General features: G+C 49.2%; 1 protein-coding gene across 1 annotated transcript in view; it reads left to right on the top strand.

The window, feature by feature from the left end:
- LOC116816902 (fer-1-like protein 4) overlaps nt 1-20,431 on the top strand; it is a 120,903-nt gene that overhangs the window by 30,434 nt on the left and 70,038 nt on the right. The window contains exons 11-19 of the mRNA XM_032766535.2: nt 5,052-5,211; nt 5,435-5,618; nt 6,565-6,751; nt 7,472-7,848; nt 11,097-11,205; nt 12,126-12,324; nt 14,937-15,057; nt 16,576-16,676; nt 19,329-19,416. Coding sequence (XP_032622426.1) covers nt 5,052-5,211; nt 5,435-5,618; nt 6,565-6,751; nt 7,472-7,848; nt 11,097-11,205; nt 12,126-12,324; nt 14,937-15,057; nt 16,576-16,676; nt 19,329-19,416 — 1,526 coding nt within the window. The remainder of the gene's footprint in view (nt 1-5,051; nt 5,212-5,434; nt 5,619-6,564; nt 6,752-7,471; nt 7,849-11,096; nt 11,206-12,125; nt 12,325-14,936; nt 15,058-16,575; nt 16,677-19,328; nt 19,417-20,431) is intronic.

Genomic DNA, 20,431 nt, shown 5'->3' on the forward strand with positions numbered 1-20,431 from the left:
GCACATTGGGAAGTTGGTGCCTTTGACACTTCATACTTAAATATCCGAGCCATCTTATTCAGGCTTACCCATCTTGTATGCATTGGCTCAGGGACTACATTTTCTGGCATATTCTGAACAGTGCTGAGTGCGCAGAAGGTGTCCAGTGAATAATCCAATTCATGATAATAATGGTCACATTTATGGGCTCTGTCAATGCCATTTCGGTTCTTAGTTCTGGAATTGGCCTGAATACAGATGAAACCCCAAGAATTTGTTATAAACACATCTGTTACTCATATGACACTTTCTCATTCCTTCCATTTCTCAAACTCAGAACAAAAAATGACAAAACAAAATGGTTTTCAGTTAAAATCTAAAATTGCACTGCAGCTGTTGTTCTACAGCCCAGTGTGGGCAGAACCTGCCACCCCTTGGGAGTTAAGAAATCTCCTTTCATCTGTCTCCATTCTCTCTCGTTCTTCATTCTTCCTGACCTCTGTGCTTCTTTTCATGCTGTCAACCATGACATCCTTCCCAGTCGCTGGGACCATTTCCTGGAGTCTCAGAGAACTGGCCGCTTTGGTTTGCTCCCATCTATCAGAGTCCTCTTTTTTGGAGCACACAGCAGAGAGAAAGGCTGGTCCAGTGGATAGGGAGCTAACCCTGAGACACCTAGCCTCTACTCTCCACCTCCCTCTGCCACCCATGGATTTCCTGTATGACCTCAGACCAGTACTTTAGGGACAGAGTTTCAAAGGTTTTTAGGCACCCAAAGATGCGGCTAGGCATCCAGTGGGATTTACAAAGCACCTAATCTTCTAGATGCTTTTGAAAATCCCAGTAGGTGCCTAAATACCTTTGAAAATATGGCTGTTAGTCTGTGTGTCCCTCAGTGCCCCATCTGTACAGTGGAGATAAGAGCCCTGCCCTACCTCACCGAGGGGCTGTGTTGGAGAAATAGGTTAGACCTTGTGAGCTGCTCAGATACTATGGTGATGGGGCAACATAAGTACCACAGGTAGAGTGGGAACTTCTCTCCACCACTGCTATCCCTTCCCTGGGTTTTATCCCCTTCTTTTCACCTATGCCCCTCTTACCTTCCTCTTTTCTGAATGTAAACTTGGCTCAGAGGGCTTTGTTATATTTCTTTTGAGTCCTCTGCAGACTCAGAGGGTGGAGGGGTTTCTTCAACACTCATAGAATCATAGAAGATTAGGGTTGGAAGATCCCTCAGGAAGTCATTTAGTCCAACCCCCTGCTCAAAGCAGGACCAACTCCAAGTAAATCACCCAGCCAGGACTTTGTCAAGCCGGGCCTTAAAAATCTCTAAGGATGGAGATTCCATCACCTCCCTAGGTAACCCATTCCAGCGCTTCACCACCCTCCTAGTGAAATAGTGTTTCCTAATATCCAACCTAGACTTCCCCACTGCGACTTGAGACCAATGCTCCTTGTTCTGTCATCTGCTACCACTGAGAACAGCTGAGCTCCATCCTCTTTGGAACTCCCCTTCAGGTAGTTGAAGGCTGCTATCTAATCCCACTTCACTCTTCTCTTCTGCAGACTAAATAAGCCCAGTTCCTTCAGCCTTTCCTCATAAGTCATGTGCCTCAGCCCCCTAATCATTTTTGTTGCCCTCCGCTGGACTCTTTCTAATTTGTCCACATCCTTTCTGTAGTGGAGGGCCCAAAACTGGATGCAGTACTGCAGATGTGGCTTCACCAGTGCCGAATAGAGGAGAATAATCACCTCTCCCTCCAGCTTAGTGTCATCTGTGAACTTGCTGAGGGTGCAATCCATCCCATCATCCAGATCATTAATGAAAATGTTGAATAAAACCAGCCCCAGGACTGCTCCCTGGGGCACTCTGATTGATACTGGCTGTCAACTGGACATAGAGCCATTGATCACTACCCGTTGAGCCTGATGATCTAGCCAGATTTCTATCCACCCTATAGTCCCTTTATCCAACCCATACTTCTTTAACTTGCTGGCAAGAGTACTGTGGGAAAGTATCAAAAGCTTTGCTAAAGTCAAGATATATCACGTCCACTGCTTTCCACATATCCACAGAGCCAGTTATCTCATCATATCACCCTGTGCAGTGGGATTCCTGTTTTACAGGTTCATCTAAAGACCTTCAGATCCTTAATTTAATTACCAGCCTTTTCTTATCTTAGTCACCTTGCCTCTGTTTGTAAACAAAACACTGACACCCTGCTCCAGGGGCACAAGCTGGGAGAAGCACCTCCCTGCAGAACTCACATTCCACACTAATATGGTGCAGTTAAGAGCTCTACCTGGGAGCCCACGTCCTGTATAAAACTCAGGCGAGGGGGCGGGAGTCGCCTTACCCCCGTTAAATGGTGTCCCTGCATTATTTGCTCAGGCGCTTTCACGTACACTCACCTCTCTTTAGGAATGGGGACCCCATGCTAACTCAATATCCAGCACCCCTTCCCCTCACCACCATGCTACTGCACAAGCAGGCCCCTGTGATAAGCAAAAACCTGTCCAGTGCAGAGGTCTTTGATATGGGATAAAGAAATAAAAAGTAGGGCTGTCAAGTGATTAAAAAAATTAATCGTGATTAATCGTGCTGTTAAACAATAATAGAATATCATTTATTTAAATATTTTTGGATATTTTCTACTTTTTGAAATATATTGATTTCAGTAACAACACAGAATACAAAGTGTACAGTGCTGACTTTATATTTATTTTTATTACAAGTATTTGCACTGTAAAAAACAAAAGAAATAGTATTTTTCAATTCATCTAAGTACTGTAGTGCAATCTCTTTAACATGAAAGCTGAACTTAGAAATGTAGAATTATGTACAAAAAAACCTGCATTCAAAAATAAAACAATGTAAAACTTTAGAGCCTGCAAGTCCCTCAGTCCTACTTCTTGTTCAGCCAATCGCTCAGACAAACAACTTTGTTTATGTTTGCAGGAGATAATGCTGCTCGCTTTTTGTTCACAATGTCACCTGAAAGTGAGAACAGGTGTTCGCATGGCACTGTTGTAGCTGGCATCAAAAGATATTTAAATACCAGATGCGCTAAAGATTCATATGTCCCTTCATGTTTCAACCACCACTCCAGGGGACATGTGTCCATGCTGATGATGGGTTCTGCTTGATAATCCAAAGCAGTGCAGACCAGCTCACGTTCATTTTCATCATCTGAGTCAGATGCCATTAGCAAAAGGTTGATTTTCTTTTTTGGTGGTTTGCGTTCTGTAGTTTCCACATCAGAGTGTTGTTCTTTCAAGACTTCTGAAAGCATGCTCCACACCTGTCCCTCTCAAATTTTGGAAGGCACTTCACATTCTTAAATCTTGGGTCTTGGAAATTTCTCATTGGTTCCTTCTTTGAGTTTTGTCAAATCTACAGTGAAAGTGTTCCTAAAACGAACAACATGTGCTGGGTCATCATCCAAGACTGCTATTACATGAAATATATGGCAGAATGTGGGTAAAACAGAACAGGGGACATACAATTCTCCCCCAAGGTGTTCAGTCACAAATTTAATTAATGAATTATTTTTTTTAAAAAGTGTCATTAGTATGGAAGCATGTCTTTTGGAATGGTGGCCGATGCATGAAAGAGCATACGAATGTTTAGCATATCTGGCATGTAAATACCTTGCAATGCTGGCTACACAAGTGCCATGCGAATACCTGTTCTCACTTTCTTGTGATTTTGTAAATAAGAAATGGACAGCGTTATCTCCCATAAATGTAAACAAACTTATTTGTCTTAGCGATTGGTTGAACAAGAAGTAGGATTGAATGAACTTGTAGGCTTTAAAGTTTTACATTGTTTTCTTTTTGAGTGCAGTTATGTAACAAAAAAATCTACATTTGTAAGTTGCATCTTCACAATAAAGAGATTGCACTACAGTACGTCTTTGAGGTGAACTCGGCCTTCTGGCTAAGAGGGGTGAAAACATTATTGTCATGTTTACAGTACAAATATTTGTAATAAAAATAATAATATAAAGTGAGCGCTGTACAGGTTGTATTCTGTGCTGTAATAGAAATCAATATTAGAAAATGTAGAAAAACATCCAAAATATTTACTAAATTTCAATTGGGATTCTACTGTTTAATAGTGCGATTAAAACTGTGATTAATTGGGATTAATTTTTATGAGTTAATCATGTGAGTTAACTGCGATTAATCAACAGACCTAATAAAAAGCCAACAAACCAGTTCCATCTTGTCTTTGCCCCTGTGGCCAGTGCACAATTATACTTTCATGCTTATTCTATGAGACTTTGTCCCACCCAAATGTAAAAATCCCAAGCAAGGGGGTTCTGCCATTTTCCCGAGAAGCTACTGCACAGTCTCAAAGGGATTCTGGGCCTGATCCTTGGCTGGTGTTAATCTGTGTAGCTCTGTTGAATACACTGGAACTACAGTGAGTTACAGTGGGAGAACTGGCCTGAGAATGTCACAGGCAGAGGTACCGACTCAGCACCCACTGGCAGCTCCTCGCCCTGCCCCCCTACTCCAGCTTGCCGCCACGTCCTGCTTCTCCCCCCTCCCTCCCAGTGCTTGCGCCATGAAACAGCTGATTCGTGGGGCAGGGAGCAGGGGGAGGGGAAATGCGGCCCGCTGAGGGAAGAGGCGGGACTGGGGCGGGGATTTGAGGAAGGGATCCAATAGGATCAGGGAGGGGGCGGAGTTAGGGCAGGGACTTTGGAAATGGGGTTGGAATGGGGCTGGGGCAAGGTTGGGGAAAGGGTGGAGTCGGGGTGGGGAAAGGGGCAGGGGGTGTGGGCACCCACTGGCACCAGAGAAAGTTGGTGCCTATGGTCACAGGAGTGGGTGGGTGAGGTTCTGTGGCCTGCTATGTGCAGGACATCAGACTAGATGATCATGATGGTTCCTTCTGACCTTAAAGTCTGTGAGCCAGTGAACCAGTTGGGGTTTTCCCAGGGCACTGGTTCAAGCACAGTAGGGTCTCTGATTTCAGAAGTGCAGAGCCAGAGTTTCTTGGAGAACTGACAGTGGTGTGATTAGGAATTCACAGCTCAGAGTCCCTGTCCTTATCTCTTTAGATCACAGGTTCTTTCAGAAGTGGGCTGTTATCAATGACCCGAAAGACACCAGGGCAGGAGTGAAAGGCTTTGTGAAGTGTAACATTTCTGTCTTTGCACGAGGTGATATAATGGGGTCTCTTCCCACTTCCTCTAGCAGCCAGAATGAAGACATTGAAAAGTAAGTATGTGTGCTGCAAAATTTTTGGGCAATCATTGCCTAACAGTTCATAATCGGTTTCTTGCACCATTCTCTGAAGCCCCTGATGCAGGCCATTGTCTGAGATGGGAGACCAACCTAAATGGACCCTTGGCCTAGCAGTTCCCACATTTCTGGTGTTCTTAGGCTTTGACTTGCTGTGGTGATTTACTGTGACCAGTAGAACAATGATTATTTCTTCTAGGAACTTGCTGCTGCCTAAGAGAGTCCCAGCTGAGAGACCGTGGGCCAAAATCTGCATCAAAGTTTACCGAGCTGAGGGCCTACCCAGCATGAGTGCTGGGATCATGGGGGGGTTCTCAAAGATTGTGGGCGAGAAGAAAGTTTTCATTGATCCATATGTGCAAGTCTCATTTGCTGGGCAACAGGTAAGTCTCTGCTTGGGCATTTGGGTCTCTGTATCCCAGAGGGAGACCTGGGCAGATCCTCTGTTTTCTGAATGTTAAGCCCCACATTACTGTCTGTGCAGTTGAGATTGGTTCGGAAATGCATCTGAATGGACGTAGGGCGCATACTGAAACTTGGAGAAACAGTCTGCGCTAATCAGAGCTTGGCTAGTCATATGGTTAGCAGCAGCATGAGCCAGTAATAAAGTAGGAAAGTCATGTGATTAGGGAGAATCTGAGCCTGCATAGGTTAATTGTGGAGAGGCGCTGATGCCACAGTCCAAGCTCTGAGGACCTCCCAAGCTGTTGTGATAGTCCAGGTGGCTTGGTTGTCGGACACAGGTAGACACAGTTGTTTCTAGAACTCCTCACGCTGCTGAGTATAGGAAAAAGCTCAAAAGAAATCCCAAGGATGAAATCACACAGACTGTTCCATGTCTGGCTCCCTTGGGTGTGTTCCATGGTGCACATGATGCATTGAAACTGCCCAGCCAGCTCTGTCCTGTGCAGCCCCAGCCTCTGTCCGCACAGCCTGATGTGACTGCTGGTCCACCCTGTGACTCTAGGACTGGAGCCCCTCTGCTCCGACCCTTGCTCAGCTATGAGGTGCTCCTGCCTGAGCCTGGCCTGCATGTGCTCCAATGTGCTGAGCTTCCCCATGCTAAGCTTCTGCAGCTGGCCAAGGGTGGTTTATGCAGCATCTGTACCCTGGCTGCTGCCACCACTCACCAGTGATTTAGAGTGACTCTCCTTGCGTTTGCAGTGAGGTCAGAACAGAGGACCAGGGCCTCAGAGCCACACACTAATGAGGAATCCAGATTTTCCCAGAATGCCTCAGTGATTTCTCTTGAACCTGTGGCTGACTTTGAAGCCCCTTGGAATTCTTTAGCAGTGCGCCGTGCAGTTCTTATGCCTCTCTCTGCCCCAGGGGGAGACCTCGGTGGAAAATGACACTGCAGAACCGGAGTGGAACGAGCAGATCAGCTTCATCGAGATGTTCCCTCCTCTTGCCAGAAAAATAAAAGTCCAACTGTTAGATGATGCAAACATTGGGGAGGTGGCGCTCGCTACGCACTTCATTGACCTGCAGCAGATATCTGACCCTGGGAGGAATGGTGAGGCCTTTACCTGCCATGGACAGGGTGGCAGCACCTAGAGCATAAAATATGATTCTGCTCCCCCACACCCCCTCCATGCACCTGCCAGTCATGTATGCCTCTGTCTGTGAGGTATGTCCAGGTCTGTCTGTCGTGAAGTGCCCAGGTCTGTCTGAGGGTGGATGTCAGTCTGTGATGAACAGCCCTTATCTGTCTGTGGGTGGGGTGTCTGTGAGGTATGCCCATCTGTCTGTAGTGAACCACCCAGGTCTGTCTGTGAGGAGGTATCTATCTATGGTGAACAGCCCTTGTCTGTCTGTGGGTGGGGTGTCTGTGTGGATATGCCCTTGTCAATGTGTGCGTGGGGTGTCTGTTTGTGGTGAACAGCCCATGTCTGTCTGTGGGTTGGGTGTCTGTCTACGGTGAACAGCGCAAGTCTGTCTGTGGGTGAGGTGTCTGTCTGTGGTGAACAGCCCAGGTCTGTCTGGATGAAGTGTCTGTAGGGATATGCCCTTGTCACTGTGTGCATAGGGTGTCTGTCTGTGGTGAACTGCCCAGTTCTGTCAGTGGGTGGGGTGCGTGTGGGGTACACCCGTGTCTGTCTGTGGGTGGGGTGTCTGTCTGTGGTGAACAGCTGAGGTTTGTCTGTGAGTGGGGTGTCTGTCTGTCTCTGGAGGTGTACCTGTCAGTTAAGGCTAATCCTGAACCATTTAATTGCAAGCATTTCTGTCCCTGCAGGTTTTAACCCCACCTTTGGCCCATCCTGGGTGAATCTCTATGGCTCTCCCCAGAACTCGGCTCTGCGGGATGTCCACAAGGATCTGAATGAGGGCCTGGGGGAGGGCATATTCTACCGTGGCCGCATCCTCCTGGCCATTTCTGTGGAGATTTTCAGCAGCCCCAGCGCAGTAGATGGCAAGCGCAAGGAGGTGCTGAGGGGCACCCTGAGCAAACTGACGATGAAGAAGAAAAGTAAAAAGGCCAAAGAGAAATCCAAGGCCAGCGCCAAAGAGAAGCTCCAGAGGCAAGGTGGGGACGAGGCTGGCAGCCCTGAGGAGGCAGAGCAGCCCAGCGAGGTCACTGTGGAGGTGGAGGAGCTCCATCCGCTCCCAGAGGTGGGCATTCCAGGGACTGATGGGCCATTCCAAGGGAGGGGACGAGGAAGAGGCTAGGAGCTTCGGGTTTACACTCCGGCTGAGAGTTGTGTGTAAACATGCTGGCGCTGGAGTGCCTAGTGACTCAAACTTGCTGTTCTTTCAGTGCCACTCGGAGTGTACCCGTATGTGGGATGAGAATTGACCCAAGCTAAAATGCAGTGGGGCCCTTCCTATGCCAAAGAAGTGTGTGCTCTGGAAGTTGCAGGTGCATTGCAGCTGGGTCCGTTACTGCGGAGTGCTTTAGCTACCGGCGCTAATTTTCCCTTTTCCCTGGGGGTGCTCAACCCCGATTCACCCTGATACTCTGCCCCATTCCCTCAAGGCCCCATCTTCACTCTGCCTCCTCCCACCCTCACTCTGCCCCTTACCCCAGGCCCCTGCCTACCTGTCACTCTGCACCCTCCCCCTACAGCTGTTTGGCAGCAGCGCGCTGCCCCCATCAGCTGAGGAGAAATGGCGGGGAACAGCTGTGGCCGGTAGGTGCTGAGCACCACTATTTTTTTCTGTGGATGCTCCAGCCTCTGAGCACCCACAGAGTCGGCACATATGGCTTTGGCATAGGCCAGTCCCATGTCTGCAGCTCTGATGCTCTGCTTTTAAAAACTAGCTCTGGTCTCAGAGAGCAGCCACCGCCCATCGCAGGCAGGGCCCTCCTGAGGCCTTGCACTGACAGAAAGCCAGTGCAGTAATTGAACAGTTGCATTGTGACTGAGGTCAATAGGCAAGGCCTCTACCCCCACCACAGAGTGTTCCCCTGAGCTTACCTCCTGCTTGCTAAACCCTTGTCATTGCTGGAACCTACAAACCTGCCACTCTGTGGGAAGCTGGTGAAGTGAATCCAGGACAGGTTGCTCAGGGCACGAGCACTCAGTCTGCTGGGTCATGCTCCTACTGCGACCAGCAGTGCTGCCCTGCCATGCACTCTGGCAATTGCCGTCCTGGAGCCTCTGAGTCAGCAATGTGGCTGAGGCTGCTATGAGCTCAGCACAGGGTAAATAAAGTTGTAATTCAGAGGAAAGGGGACCCTTGGGACCCAAAGGGCCTCAGCACCGGACCCTCCCTGCCCCCTGGAACCCTCACTGCTGGCCCAAACAGACATTGCAAACTCCCTGTCACCTCTTTTGTGAACTTCTAGTAGGCTTCCCTCTTCCAAGAAGCATCATTTCCATCCTGCCCGCTCTCAGCCTGAGCCAGCCAGCTGCTATCTAGCTCCATGTCTCCATCAAGCACTGGGGAAGTAGGGAAACCTCCACCCAGCTCAGTGACAAGGGGAGAGAGAGCTGAGTCCATCAGTAATGTACTGGCACCTTAGCCTTTAGACCCTCTCGGGCTTCCCCTGTTGCATCACGTAAGCACGGAACCAGGGGAGAGCCAGGACTGAACTCTGGGAGATAGAGCGATTGCTCCGCACAGCCTCAGGGATCATAGACTCATAGGACTGGAAGGGACCTCGAGAGGTCACCTAGTCCAGTCCCCTGCACTCATGGCAGGACTAAGTACTATCTAGACCGTCCCTGACAGGTGTTTGTCCAACCTGCTCTTAAAAATCTCTAATGATGTGGATTCCACAACCACCCTAGGCAATTTATTCCAATGTTTAACCACCCTGACTGTTAGGAAGTTTTTCCTAATGTCCAACCTAAACCTCCCTAGCTGCAATTTATGCTCATTGTTTCTTGTCGTATCCTCAGCAGTTAAGAAGGACATTTTTTCTCCCTCCTCCCTGTAACATCCTTTTATGTATCATGTCCCCTCTCAGTCTTCTCTTCTCCAGACTAAACAAACGCAATTTTTTCAATCTTCCCTCATAGGTCATGTTTTAAAGAACTTCAATCATTTTTTGTTGCTCTTCTCTGGATTTTCTCCAGCTTGTCCACATGTTTCCTGAAATGTGGCACCCAGAACTAGACGCAATACTCCAGCTGAGGCCTAATAAGCTTGGAGCAGAGCAGAAGAATCATTTCTTGTGTCTTGTTTACAACACTCCTGCTAATACATCTCAGTATGATATTCACTTTTTTTGCAATGGTGTTACACTATTGATTTATATTTAGCTTGTGGTCCACTATGCCCCCCAGATCCCTTTCTGCAGTACTCCTTCCTAGGCAGTCATTTCCCATTTCGTATGTTTGCAGCTGATTGTTCCTTCCTAAGTGAAGTACTTTACATTTGTCCTATTGAATTTCATTCTATTTACTTCAGATCATTTCTCCAGTTTGTCCAGATCATTTTGAATTATATAATCCTATCCTCCAAAGCACTTGCAACCCCTCCAAACTTGGTATCATCTACAAACTTTATAAGTGTACTCTCTATTTTGTCCAAATCATTGATGAAGATATTGAACAGAACCAGATCTGGAACCGATCCCTGCGGGACCCCGCACGTTAGGCCCTTCCACTGCTAACTACTCTCTGGAAACAGTTTTTCAACCAGTTTTGCACCAACCTTATAGTAGCTCCAGCTAGGTTATATTTCCCTATTTTGTTTTTGAGACGGTCACATAAGACAGCATCAAAAGTCTTACTAAACTCAAGATACCACATCTACCGCTTCCCCCCCATCCTCAAAGCTTGTTATCCTGTCAAAGAAAGCTGTCAGGTTGGTTTGACATGATTTGTTCTTGACAAATCCATGCTAACTGTTACTTATCGCCTTATTATCTTCTAGATGTTTGCAAATGGATTGCTTTATTATTTGCTCCATTATCTTTCCGGGTGCAGAAGTTAAGCTGACTGGTCTGTAATTCCCCAGGTTATCCTTATTTCCCTTTGTATAGATGGGCATTATATTTAGGGTGACCAGACAGCAAGTGTGAAAAATCGGGACGGGGGTGGGGAGTAATAGCCGCTTATATAAGAAAAAGCCCCAAATATTGGGACTGTCCCTATAAAATCAGGACATCTGGTCACCCTAACTATATTTGCCATTTTCCAGTCCTCTGGAATCTCTCCCATCTTCCATGACTTTTCAAAGATAACTGGTGACATCATCCTGCAGCTTCTCTTTCCTCTCTGATGGGTCCTGCCAATCAAGGCAGCCACTCCTCATGGCCCATGGGATGAAGGTGCTGCCGTGTGAGGTTCGTGTCAGCCTAGGTCCCAGACCTGGTAACAATTCTCAGGCCCCAGGGCCCGCTACTCTGCTTAGGAGTATTTTGACATGACCCCTGTGATGGTTGGACTGATTGGCGTCTCTTTGTTTAGAACTCACTGGGAGTGAAGGAAGAATTCCTCCTCTACGCTGCCTTCTTTGAGGTGACTATGATGGACCCCTCTATAGGCTCCAAGCCTGTCCGTTTTGAGATCTCAATAGGTAAATGTTTCTGATGCTCCTGTTTTCATGAATTAGAAGAAACAAAATGAAAATATTTCTGAGTCTCATCAAAATATATTAATTACCAGCCAGATTAGTTCACAGTTCTGGCTGTAAAGTGCCCTAACAGGTACACAAAACTGCACAACACGAATGTCACAGTTAAAAGCACCCTCAAGGTTACAGGGTGGAGATTTCTAGTGCAGGTTATGGAGATAAATATTCTAGCTACCTCAGGCCTTTTCAGAATGGATTAGTGATTGTCCAAATTCCCTGAGAACATTCCAGAGTTAGGGTTTGTGGGAGGACACTTAGGCTGGGAGTAGGGGAGAGGGATGGTGGGAAGGGACTGCAGAATAATGGAGGGCAGTGGAAGAGGGAAATGAGGGAGTGGAGAGAGAGAGAGAGAAAGAGAGGCTGAGAAGCTAAATGGTTGTGGAGTGTTGGCAGGCAGCTGAGGGTATCAGAGGGATGGGGCGACTGGGGAAACAACCTGTTGGAAAAGATTTTTTTTAAAAGTCCAAAGTCCCAAACTTCAGAGTTAAGTGAATGATGACGCTAGGAAGCTGCAAAGGCTCCTGACAGCTTCTGCTGCTGCTTCCCACATGGAGTGGGTTGGGTGGAAGAAGGAAGGGAAGCTGCTGAGCCTGGTTGGGTCCTTCTGAGTCTAGTGAGGGTGTCGGGGGAGCTAAAAGGATCCCTATAGTAAAACTGTGAACTCTGAAGAGTCTAGGAGGAGTGCATGTCTGGCCTTCTAGAGTCTCCAGCTTGTATGCAGCACGCTCTGATGGCTGAACTTCTAATGCCAGCAACACTGGCACTTGCTCCTAGTACTCCAGTGGCTGGGCAGAAACATTCTGTCACCTCTAGGCGATGGCAGATATTTAGTTTAAAATATGAACAATAAATGTATTTGCAAGGGAACTATGGGAAAGCTGAAGAGGTTGTGACCAAAATGCCTAAGAAAGGTCAGAAAGGAGAAGAGCCTGAAGATAAGCAGCCTTTGCTGGATCCCGGTTCAGACGAGGAGCTGGATATTGAAGTTATGGCCCCGAGTCCAACTTTACAGAATAAATCCATGACAGAAAGCCAAAGGCCAGAGCCCACTGAATATGACAGGTGAGTTCCCTTTATGGTGCTTGCTCACGTAGGCCTCCTTCGCAAAGGTGCTTTGGACTCTTATTCATCCCATAAGGCATTAACAGGTCCATGGGTGTAGATGGTAGGGCTCCTGGCTAACCATGTTCCACCTAGCCAGCGAGATTCTCTAGTGAATCAGTAGGAGTTGGGGGCTCCTTACTTCCATTGATTTGAATGAATGTTCGGGCCTAAGTGCTTTTGATCCCCGAGCCCCAGATTCCATACATAGATAGCTAAAGGCCATTCTCCCCAGGAGTTCCGCCTATGGTGGCAACAGAAATGCCGTGCTGGGTACACTGGGTATTCAGCATCTCAAATGCTGGATATGAAGTGTTCCAACTGAGAGTGGCAGTGGAGGATTAGCATGTGGTGCGTCTCTGGTAAAGGGAATCCCCCCGAATGGGCAGAGAGATGATTGCTATGGGACAAGAGACAGGAATTTAGCTTTTCCAATCTGGTTTTCCAATCTAGACACCAGTGTCTGTTGAGTCTTCACCTCAGAGGGGGTTCAGACCAGCTGACTGCCATAGACACCAGGAGGAACTGCTTTTATTGGGTGGGTTAGGCCATCTTAGCCTCCACTGAGCTTCATCCTGTTCTGCTGAGGCTCCTTTTACTCATTTTGGATGGCAGAGGACAAATCCTTTGGCTTCAAACTGTGTCCTTGCTGCGATGGCACAATGTCCATGAGAGAGGAGAATGCTCAGTGCCTTTTCTGCTGCAGGGAGGGACACAGCCTTGAGCATTGCTCGGTGTGCTAGGGCTTCACCAACTGCATGCTGCGCTAGGGAATTTGCTGTAGGAGGTTCAAGACTGGTGCCAGAGTCTAGTGTCAATGGCCAGACAAGCTTGACCTCCAAAGAAGGTTCAGTGTCTAGGATCTTGACAAAGTCGTCGTGTAAGATGAGTTCCAGCTATGAATGTCATTCTAGGCTGACCTGGAGGAGTTCTTTGACCTTCCCTGTTGGGGTTGGCTCTGCCATAAGCACTGCATCAGTCCTTGCATCCAGCCCATATGGCAGGATCTCTGAGCCAGATTCATAAATCAAGTGTCAGAGGGGAGCGAGCCCAGAGACATGCATCCGACAAAGTGGGTATTCATCCACGAAATCTCATGCTTCAATAAGTCTGTTAGTCTATAAGGTGCCACAGGACTCTTTGCTGCTTTTACAGATTTATAAAGGTACTTCAGCTCCTTGATCATGGGATTAGGTGCCTATGTCCCAGTTTCAGACTCCAGTGAGGTCCGCAGAATCCCCACTGAACGCTATAGGCATCTAAACTCACTTAGTGCCTAAGTCTTCAGCGTAAAAGTTCCCTTGGCACCTGTGTTTCTGTCTCTGGGTATGCACACTGCTGCCTCTCTTTAGGCATCCGGACATCTGTCTCCGTCCAAGGCCCAGAGCAGTCCACCAATCGGAGAAGATAAGTTTTCACCCATGGGGCCTGATATGCGGGGGGCGGGGTACTCAGAGGTCACCTGCTGGGTTGGGTCCAATTCAAAATCTGCCTAGAGGTGGTGCCTACCTCCTAACTTTGTCCCAATAGTTAGAGCAGTCACCTGGGATATGGGTGACCCAGGTTCAATCCCCCTGTCTGCTGAAGCAGGGGGAAAATGAGGTCTAAACATGGGTCCCACTCCTCTCAGGGAGTGAGTTATGCGTTATTCTCATGTGGGGCTCCCTTAATCTCTCCTCTTGATGTTATTCCACTGCGCATTATAGAGTCATTGGGCACGGGGACTGAACGCTGGGTCTCCCACCTCCCGAGGGTGCCCTGGCCACTGGACTATAGAGTCGTTCTCTCTCTCACTCTGGCCCAGTGATGCTAAGTATTTGTCCCCAATGGAAAAGCTTCCCCGGAGAGACTGAGAGAGGCCTGCATCAGACGATCCCACAGCACAGTGGTTAGAGCACCCCCCTGAGCACCAGCAGACCCCTATTCAAATCATTTTATCCTCCCTGGTGGGTTTCCCACATGCTGCACAAGTGCTCTAACCACTGGGCTAAACGTTATCAAGTAATGGCTGTTCCGTGTGGACTTAGGCTCCTGCCTGATTCATTTTCACAAGAAACACCCTGCGTGCTTTCGAGCACCCTGACATCCCAGATCTGGATTGCAGAGACAGGAGCTTCCCTGCAGCCTGGACCTAGACACTTCTCTCTGTGAGCGGGACGGGGCTCAGCACTCACTTCTGTGGCTGGCATCTCCCATTGGTTAGGCCAAGCAGCTCCTGCCTAGCATACTGGCTGCTGGGAATGGCATTCTAAGGCACCTGCTTCTCCCCATGCATTGTACCGGGAGCCCAGGTGCCTGACTCAGGCTTTGTGGATCCCAGTGTGCTCCTGTGATTTTCTAGGCCCCTGAGAGCTAGGCGCTGCAATGCTCAGCATCACCACCCTACGTCCCTTGTGAATCTGGGCCTCTGTTCTCAGCACTGTGCTTCTTCCTTGGAGCTCAGGCAGCAGCATGAGCAGAGCCATACACCTCATGGCTTGGTTCCCCAAGGCAACTGACATGTGTTAGGATGGCTCTGAGGCTGCTTCAGTCTCTCAGTGTGAGTTGTAACCTGCTCTGCCTGTTGCTCTTAGTTCTTACAGCTGCCTGCCCTTGCTGCATGAGAAGCCGTGTGTGTATGTCTGGAGCTATTGGGAAGATCACACCTGGAGGCTCTACAATTCCAACTGGATTGTCAAAATAGCAGAACGCTTGGTAAAGTATAGCAGTGACTGGGAGACCCTATTGCTTCCCCTCGCATTGCTTCTCCTATCGCTCTTTCTTGGGCTTACTGATTTCTTTTATGACATTTGTTTTGAGCAATTTTTGAGTTTTATGTAGATGTCCAATAATTGGGGGTGTCTGAGGCTTTCTCTTAGTATGTACTTAAGGAGTAATTGTATCTCACATACATTACTCTTGGCAGTAGCATATACTGAGAGCGTAATCTCTTTGTAAAGTTCCGCAGTGCACTTTAACAGAGCAGTTCTTCAAACAGCCAGGGCCGGCGTTTCCATTTAGGTGACCTAAGCGGTCGCGTAGGACGCCAGGATTTGGGGGGACGGCATTTTGCCGCTCTCGGTCGCAATTCGGCGGCGGGGGGTCCTTCCGCACTCCGGGTCTTCAGCGGCAATTCTGCGGCGGGTCCTTCACTCGCTCCGGGACCCACCGCTGAAATGCCCCAAAGACCAGGAGCGCGGAAGGAACCCCCGCTGCAGAATTGCCGCCGAAGACCTGGAGCGCGGAAGGAACCCCCGCTGCAGAATTGCCGCCGAAGACCTGGAGCGCGGAAGGAACCCCCGCTGCAGAATTGCCGCCCACCAGGAGCGAGAAAGGCCCCCCGCCTAGGGCACCAAAAACCCTGGTGCTGCTCCTGCAAACAGCACTACGTTAAAGTGCACTGGACAGACTTCAGTGTGCACAAGCAGGGTCTACATGGACCAATTAATGTGACACAGGTTACTGTAGACAAGCTCTTAGATACTAATAAGCATTTCTGGTGTGTTCATTGTAAAAACACTGGTTTCATTTTTTGGGTGGGGGGGGGGCATGTTTCACTGGTGTTCAGTTAAAACAGAAAATCAGAAGCCAAAGCATGTGTTGTTAATCTGTCAGGAGTTTAATACCCTCCTCCCTCATTGCAGTCAAGGCCTCTTGCAGAATTGAGCCCTGGCTGCTCACATGGGTTTGATCAGGAAAAGTACAGCATGTGCAATATTGAGATGGTGGGAGCTGGATGCGCTGTTCCATGGACTTTCACATTCTCTTTCTTTGTGTACAAGCAGTGTGCCATCTTTGGACACGTGCTGTATTGTTGTGTTTTATGATGCAGGTTCTTTGGGGGAGCTGTTGCGAACCTCAGCCTTAATTTCCCTAACTGGAGTCAATACTTACTTGGGGCACAGTTGCATCCTGGGAACTGGGCACCGGGGTTTGGATTGAGAAATCTGAAAGAGGTTACCTATGTGCCATTTGTGACCACTTCTTTTCCAGGACTGGTTTATAGAGTGTAAATATAACAAGTAACACTCATATACCCGGTTTCCACATCACTGATTCTCCTCCAACAGGAAGCTGACCTGCAAGGCCCTGACATTTGCTACCTCTTGTCAAAGGGACCCCAAGGTTATTTTAGGTGAATTTTTGGGGACTTGACACAAAGGCACTGCTCTCCCTGCTGCATGTCTGCACTTGCACCTAGGGATAATTTTAACGTGGCACTTGTCTCAACAGGAACATGGACTGGATGACGTGGAGACGCTTATGAGGAGGCCAAAATCTAAAGCAGAAGACAGACTCAGGCAGGTGCTGGAGGAGTTTGTAGCTGGATGCAGGTTAGTGAGTCTCTGCTTCCATGATTTCTTTCTGAACTCTTTGTTTGCATTTCAGTGAATGTTTCCAGACACCGCACTCTCCCCAGACCTTGCCCAGCTTGTTCTGCCCGAGTCACAGGTGTAGGCCAAAACCCATAATTTTTAAGTCACAGTTAGAGGTGAATCGAAATGTCCCAGAACTTGGGAGCAGATCACACCTAGCTCCAGAGCCAAACATGTGGCGAAGGCCCATCAGTAGTTAGATTAGCTGGCCGGGGACCTAGTGTGACCAATGATGGAGGATGCAGCCCTCGTAAGTTCTAGGTAATCACAGGTGTCTTTAATAACTGAGGCTTGGATTCACAAAGGTATTTAGGTGCCTAAATCTGGGTTTAGATCCCAGCATAGGCTCCACTGTGATTCACAGAATTCCTACCAAACCCCTTAGGTGCCCAAACTCATTCAGCACCTATATTATTGGGGTAAAAATTCCCTCAGTGCTGAAGTTTCTGCCTCTTGGAATCATAGAATATCAGGGTTGGAAGGGACCTCAGGAGATCATCTAGTCCAACCCCCTGCTCAGTCCCCAGACAGATTTTCCCTAAATGGCTCCCAGTTCCCTAAATGGCTCCTAGTAGGGCTGAACTCACAACCCTGGGTTTAGCAGGCCAATACTCAAACCACTGAGCTATCCCTCCATGAAACATGCACTGCTGAGGGAAAGAGAATGACTCTGTAGCCTGGTGGCTAGGGCACGAATCTGAGAGGTGGGAAATCTGTGGTCCAGTCCTTCTGCTCCAGTGACTCATTATTTATGTATCCTCAGTGGAATAGCTTCAGCAGGAGAGGCTGAAGGAGCCCCACATCAGAGTATCCTCTAGCTCAGTGCTTAGAGCACCCTCCTTCCAGGTGGAGACCCCAGTTCAAATCCATTCTCCCCCTCTGACTGATGGGGGACTTGAACCTGGGTCTCCCCCATCCCAGGTGAGAGCACTAACCACTAGGAATAAAGTTATAAGGGGTCCAACCTATTCTGGCTGTTTAGCATGGCCCTAGGGTGCCTGCCTCACTCATTCATCCAAGAATTGGCTTAGGTGCCTGAAATCACCTGACTCTTGGAGAGGGGTTCCTGTTTGTGAATTGCTAGCAGAGATAGGCTTTCTTCTCATCTGCATCTTCCATTGGTAGTTTAGGCAGCTCACTGCCTAGCTAGCTGACATATGGCAGTCTAAGATGCCTGTCTCTCCCCAGTCATTATACAGGGAGCCTAGGTGCCTAGCTCAGACTTTATGGATTGCAGTGTGATCCTGTGATTTTTGACACCTGAGAGCACAGGCACCAACTCCATGGGTGCTCTGGGGCTGGAACACTCATGGGGGAAAATGGTGGGTGCTCAGCAGGTCCCCTGTCAGCTCCTCCTCCTGTCCCCCAGTGTTTGCTGCCCACTGGCAGGTCCCATTGATCAGAGCCTTCCCCTTCCTCCCCACATCTCTCACCTGTTTTGCGGCATGCAGGAGGCTTTGGGAGAGAGGGGGAGGAGCGTGGGCGTGACTTGCTGGGGGGAGGGGGTGGAACAGAGTGGGAAGAGGTGGGGGTGGAGCAGGGACCGGAAGAGGCGGAGTTGGGGTGGGGCCCAGGGCCAGCTCCAGGCACCAGCAGAGGAAGCACGTGTCTGGGGCGGCACATGCTAAGGGGCGGCATTCCATCTATTCTTGGAGCGGCACAGTCCAGGTGGCTTTTTTTTTTTGCTTCAGCAGTTTGGGCGGTAGTCCGAGCAGCTTTTTTTTGCTTGGGGCAGCAAAAATGGTAGAGCTGGCCCTGGTGCTTGACCCCCGGCACATTGGAAGGTCGGCGCCTGTGCCTGAGAGTTAGGCACAATTTCCTGGGGAGCCCAAAACTCTGCAGAGGATGCCCAAGCAGTGACCAAAGCAGGCCTGTGAGCTCCGCAGAGCCAGCAGCAATCAGACGAAGAGTGTTATACTGCAAGAGAGTGTGTGATTCCTCTGCTGCTTTGCACGCTACACTGAAGCACAACGGTGCAGGCCCCTCCTTGAGCAAAGGGCACTATGGTTTAGGAAGAAAGCCATCCAGCCTGTGAGGCTGGTCAATAAAGACAAGAAAAGAGGGGAAGGGAGGGAGGGAAAGGGAAGCCAAGAAGAGGTAGGAGAGATTGAGTGAACTCATACAGGGCACCCCCGTCCCAGGAAGCACAGGGGAGAGCAGGCTGCAGTTCCAGAGCTGGCGTTAATGGGTTGCTGGTCGGTTTGCCACAGTAAGGTGAATGTAGTTTCAGGTGCTATGCCAGCCACTCTCTGCTTTGATAGCTGCCTCTGTGCTTCCCCTTCCTTTCTGCTCAGAAAGACCCACATGGCAGGAGGGAGACTGAAGCTGACTAAGGTCCCATTCAGGGTGACTGCTCAGTGGGGCAGGGGCCCGTTGTGGGGCTAGAGCCTAATTTACTATGAAGGGGACACACAAGGTCCTGTCTAATGCACAACTCAAATGCGGCTAAGGGCTGTTGGTGGCTGGAGAAGGAAAAGCAGTTCAGAGAGGGGAGATGTTAGTGGTTTCCCTTGAAATCCATTAGGTTCACGTTTTTGGAGCTGTGCCCTGCCTGAGGAACGTGGAGAGCATGGTCCTGTCTCAGGGCTTACAGGCTCTCTCTAATCACAGGCAATATTCACTGAATGCTGAGAAAAAAACAATGTCACGTCCAAACAACCTCGACAGATGTCGGCTGAAATACCTGACACACAACATTGTAAGTAGGGTAGGGCCTGTGGGATTGAGGGACGGAGGGGCTTTGGGTGGTCACTGGCTCTGAGAGGAGTTTGGGGAGGTGGACAAGGTGGAATTGCCATCATGGGAGACGTGTAGTGCTGGTTCTGAAGGAACTGTATATGTCTGCATGGCCATTGTTAGGTGCCCATCACCGCAGCCTCCTTCCTGCTGCTCCTGTAGCTGGAGTCTCGATGCAGTTCTGCACAGGTGCATGGGTCTTCCCACCTGGAGAGCTCTTGAGACTGATGGGGCTTGGCTGTGTGGAACAGCTTGAAAGGATCAAGACCTTAGACAGTAAAACTGAGCTATCGGCTGTCTGCAGGAGGCCGTCCCTTTACCTGCCCAACTCCAGATAATCCCTGAGTAACCTGGTAAGCCTCGCACTGTGCCCTGAAGAGCGGCCACCTTGCAGAGAGGGTTGGTTCTAATGCTAAAATCTCTCTGTGACAATAGCTAATTGTCTGTGGATACTGCCCCTGCCATCCTCCCCTCACTCAATAGGAGCAGGTGTCCATCTCCCCACGGATCCTGTCCTGGGTAGGGACTGGCCTCTGATGCTTCAGAGGAAGTTGTCAGGCTCCCCATAAGGGGCAGTTCTGCAGCAGGCAGCCCCAGAGGCAGTTTGTTCTGTGCTTGGTTTGTGCCCCAAAGTCCCGTACTGATTTCATCCTAGCCCTTGTGACTCTCACACATGTAAACATCCGGGTCCTGTGTGTCCTAGCGTGGGGCAGTGCCTGGTGCCGAGCCCAGATTCCACAGGGTTCTGGAATCAGCCCCTGGAAAGGCCCCTGAAAGGGGAGCCAGGACAGCGCCTGAAGCTCAGGTGGAACAAGCTCACCGAGGGCTGCTCCGCCACAAAGAAACAGTTGGAGTCCCCACCGAGGGCAGCCCCGCGGACAGTGTCCCGCTTCCAAACTAGGGAGCTGTGGTCAACAAACCAACACTTGCATCAGGCCCGTGGTGCTCAGTTCTTTCAGACACACCACTTTGCTGCT

The sequence above is a fragment of the Chelonoidis abingdonii genome, chromosome 14, assembly GCF_003597395.2.
Source record: "Chelonoidis abingdonii isolate Lonesome George chromosome 14, CheloAbing_2.0, whole genome shotgun sequence".
Lineage (NCBI taxonomy): Eukaryota > Metazoa > Chordata > Testudines > Testudinidae > Chelonoidis > Chelonoidis abingdonii.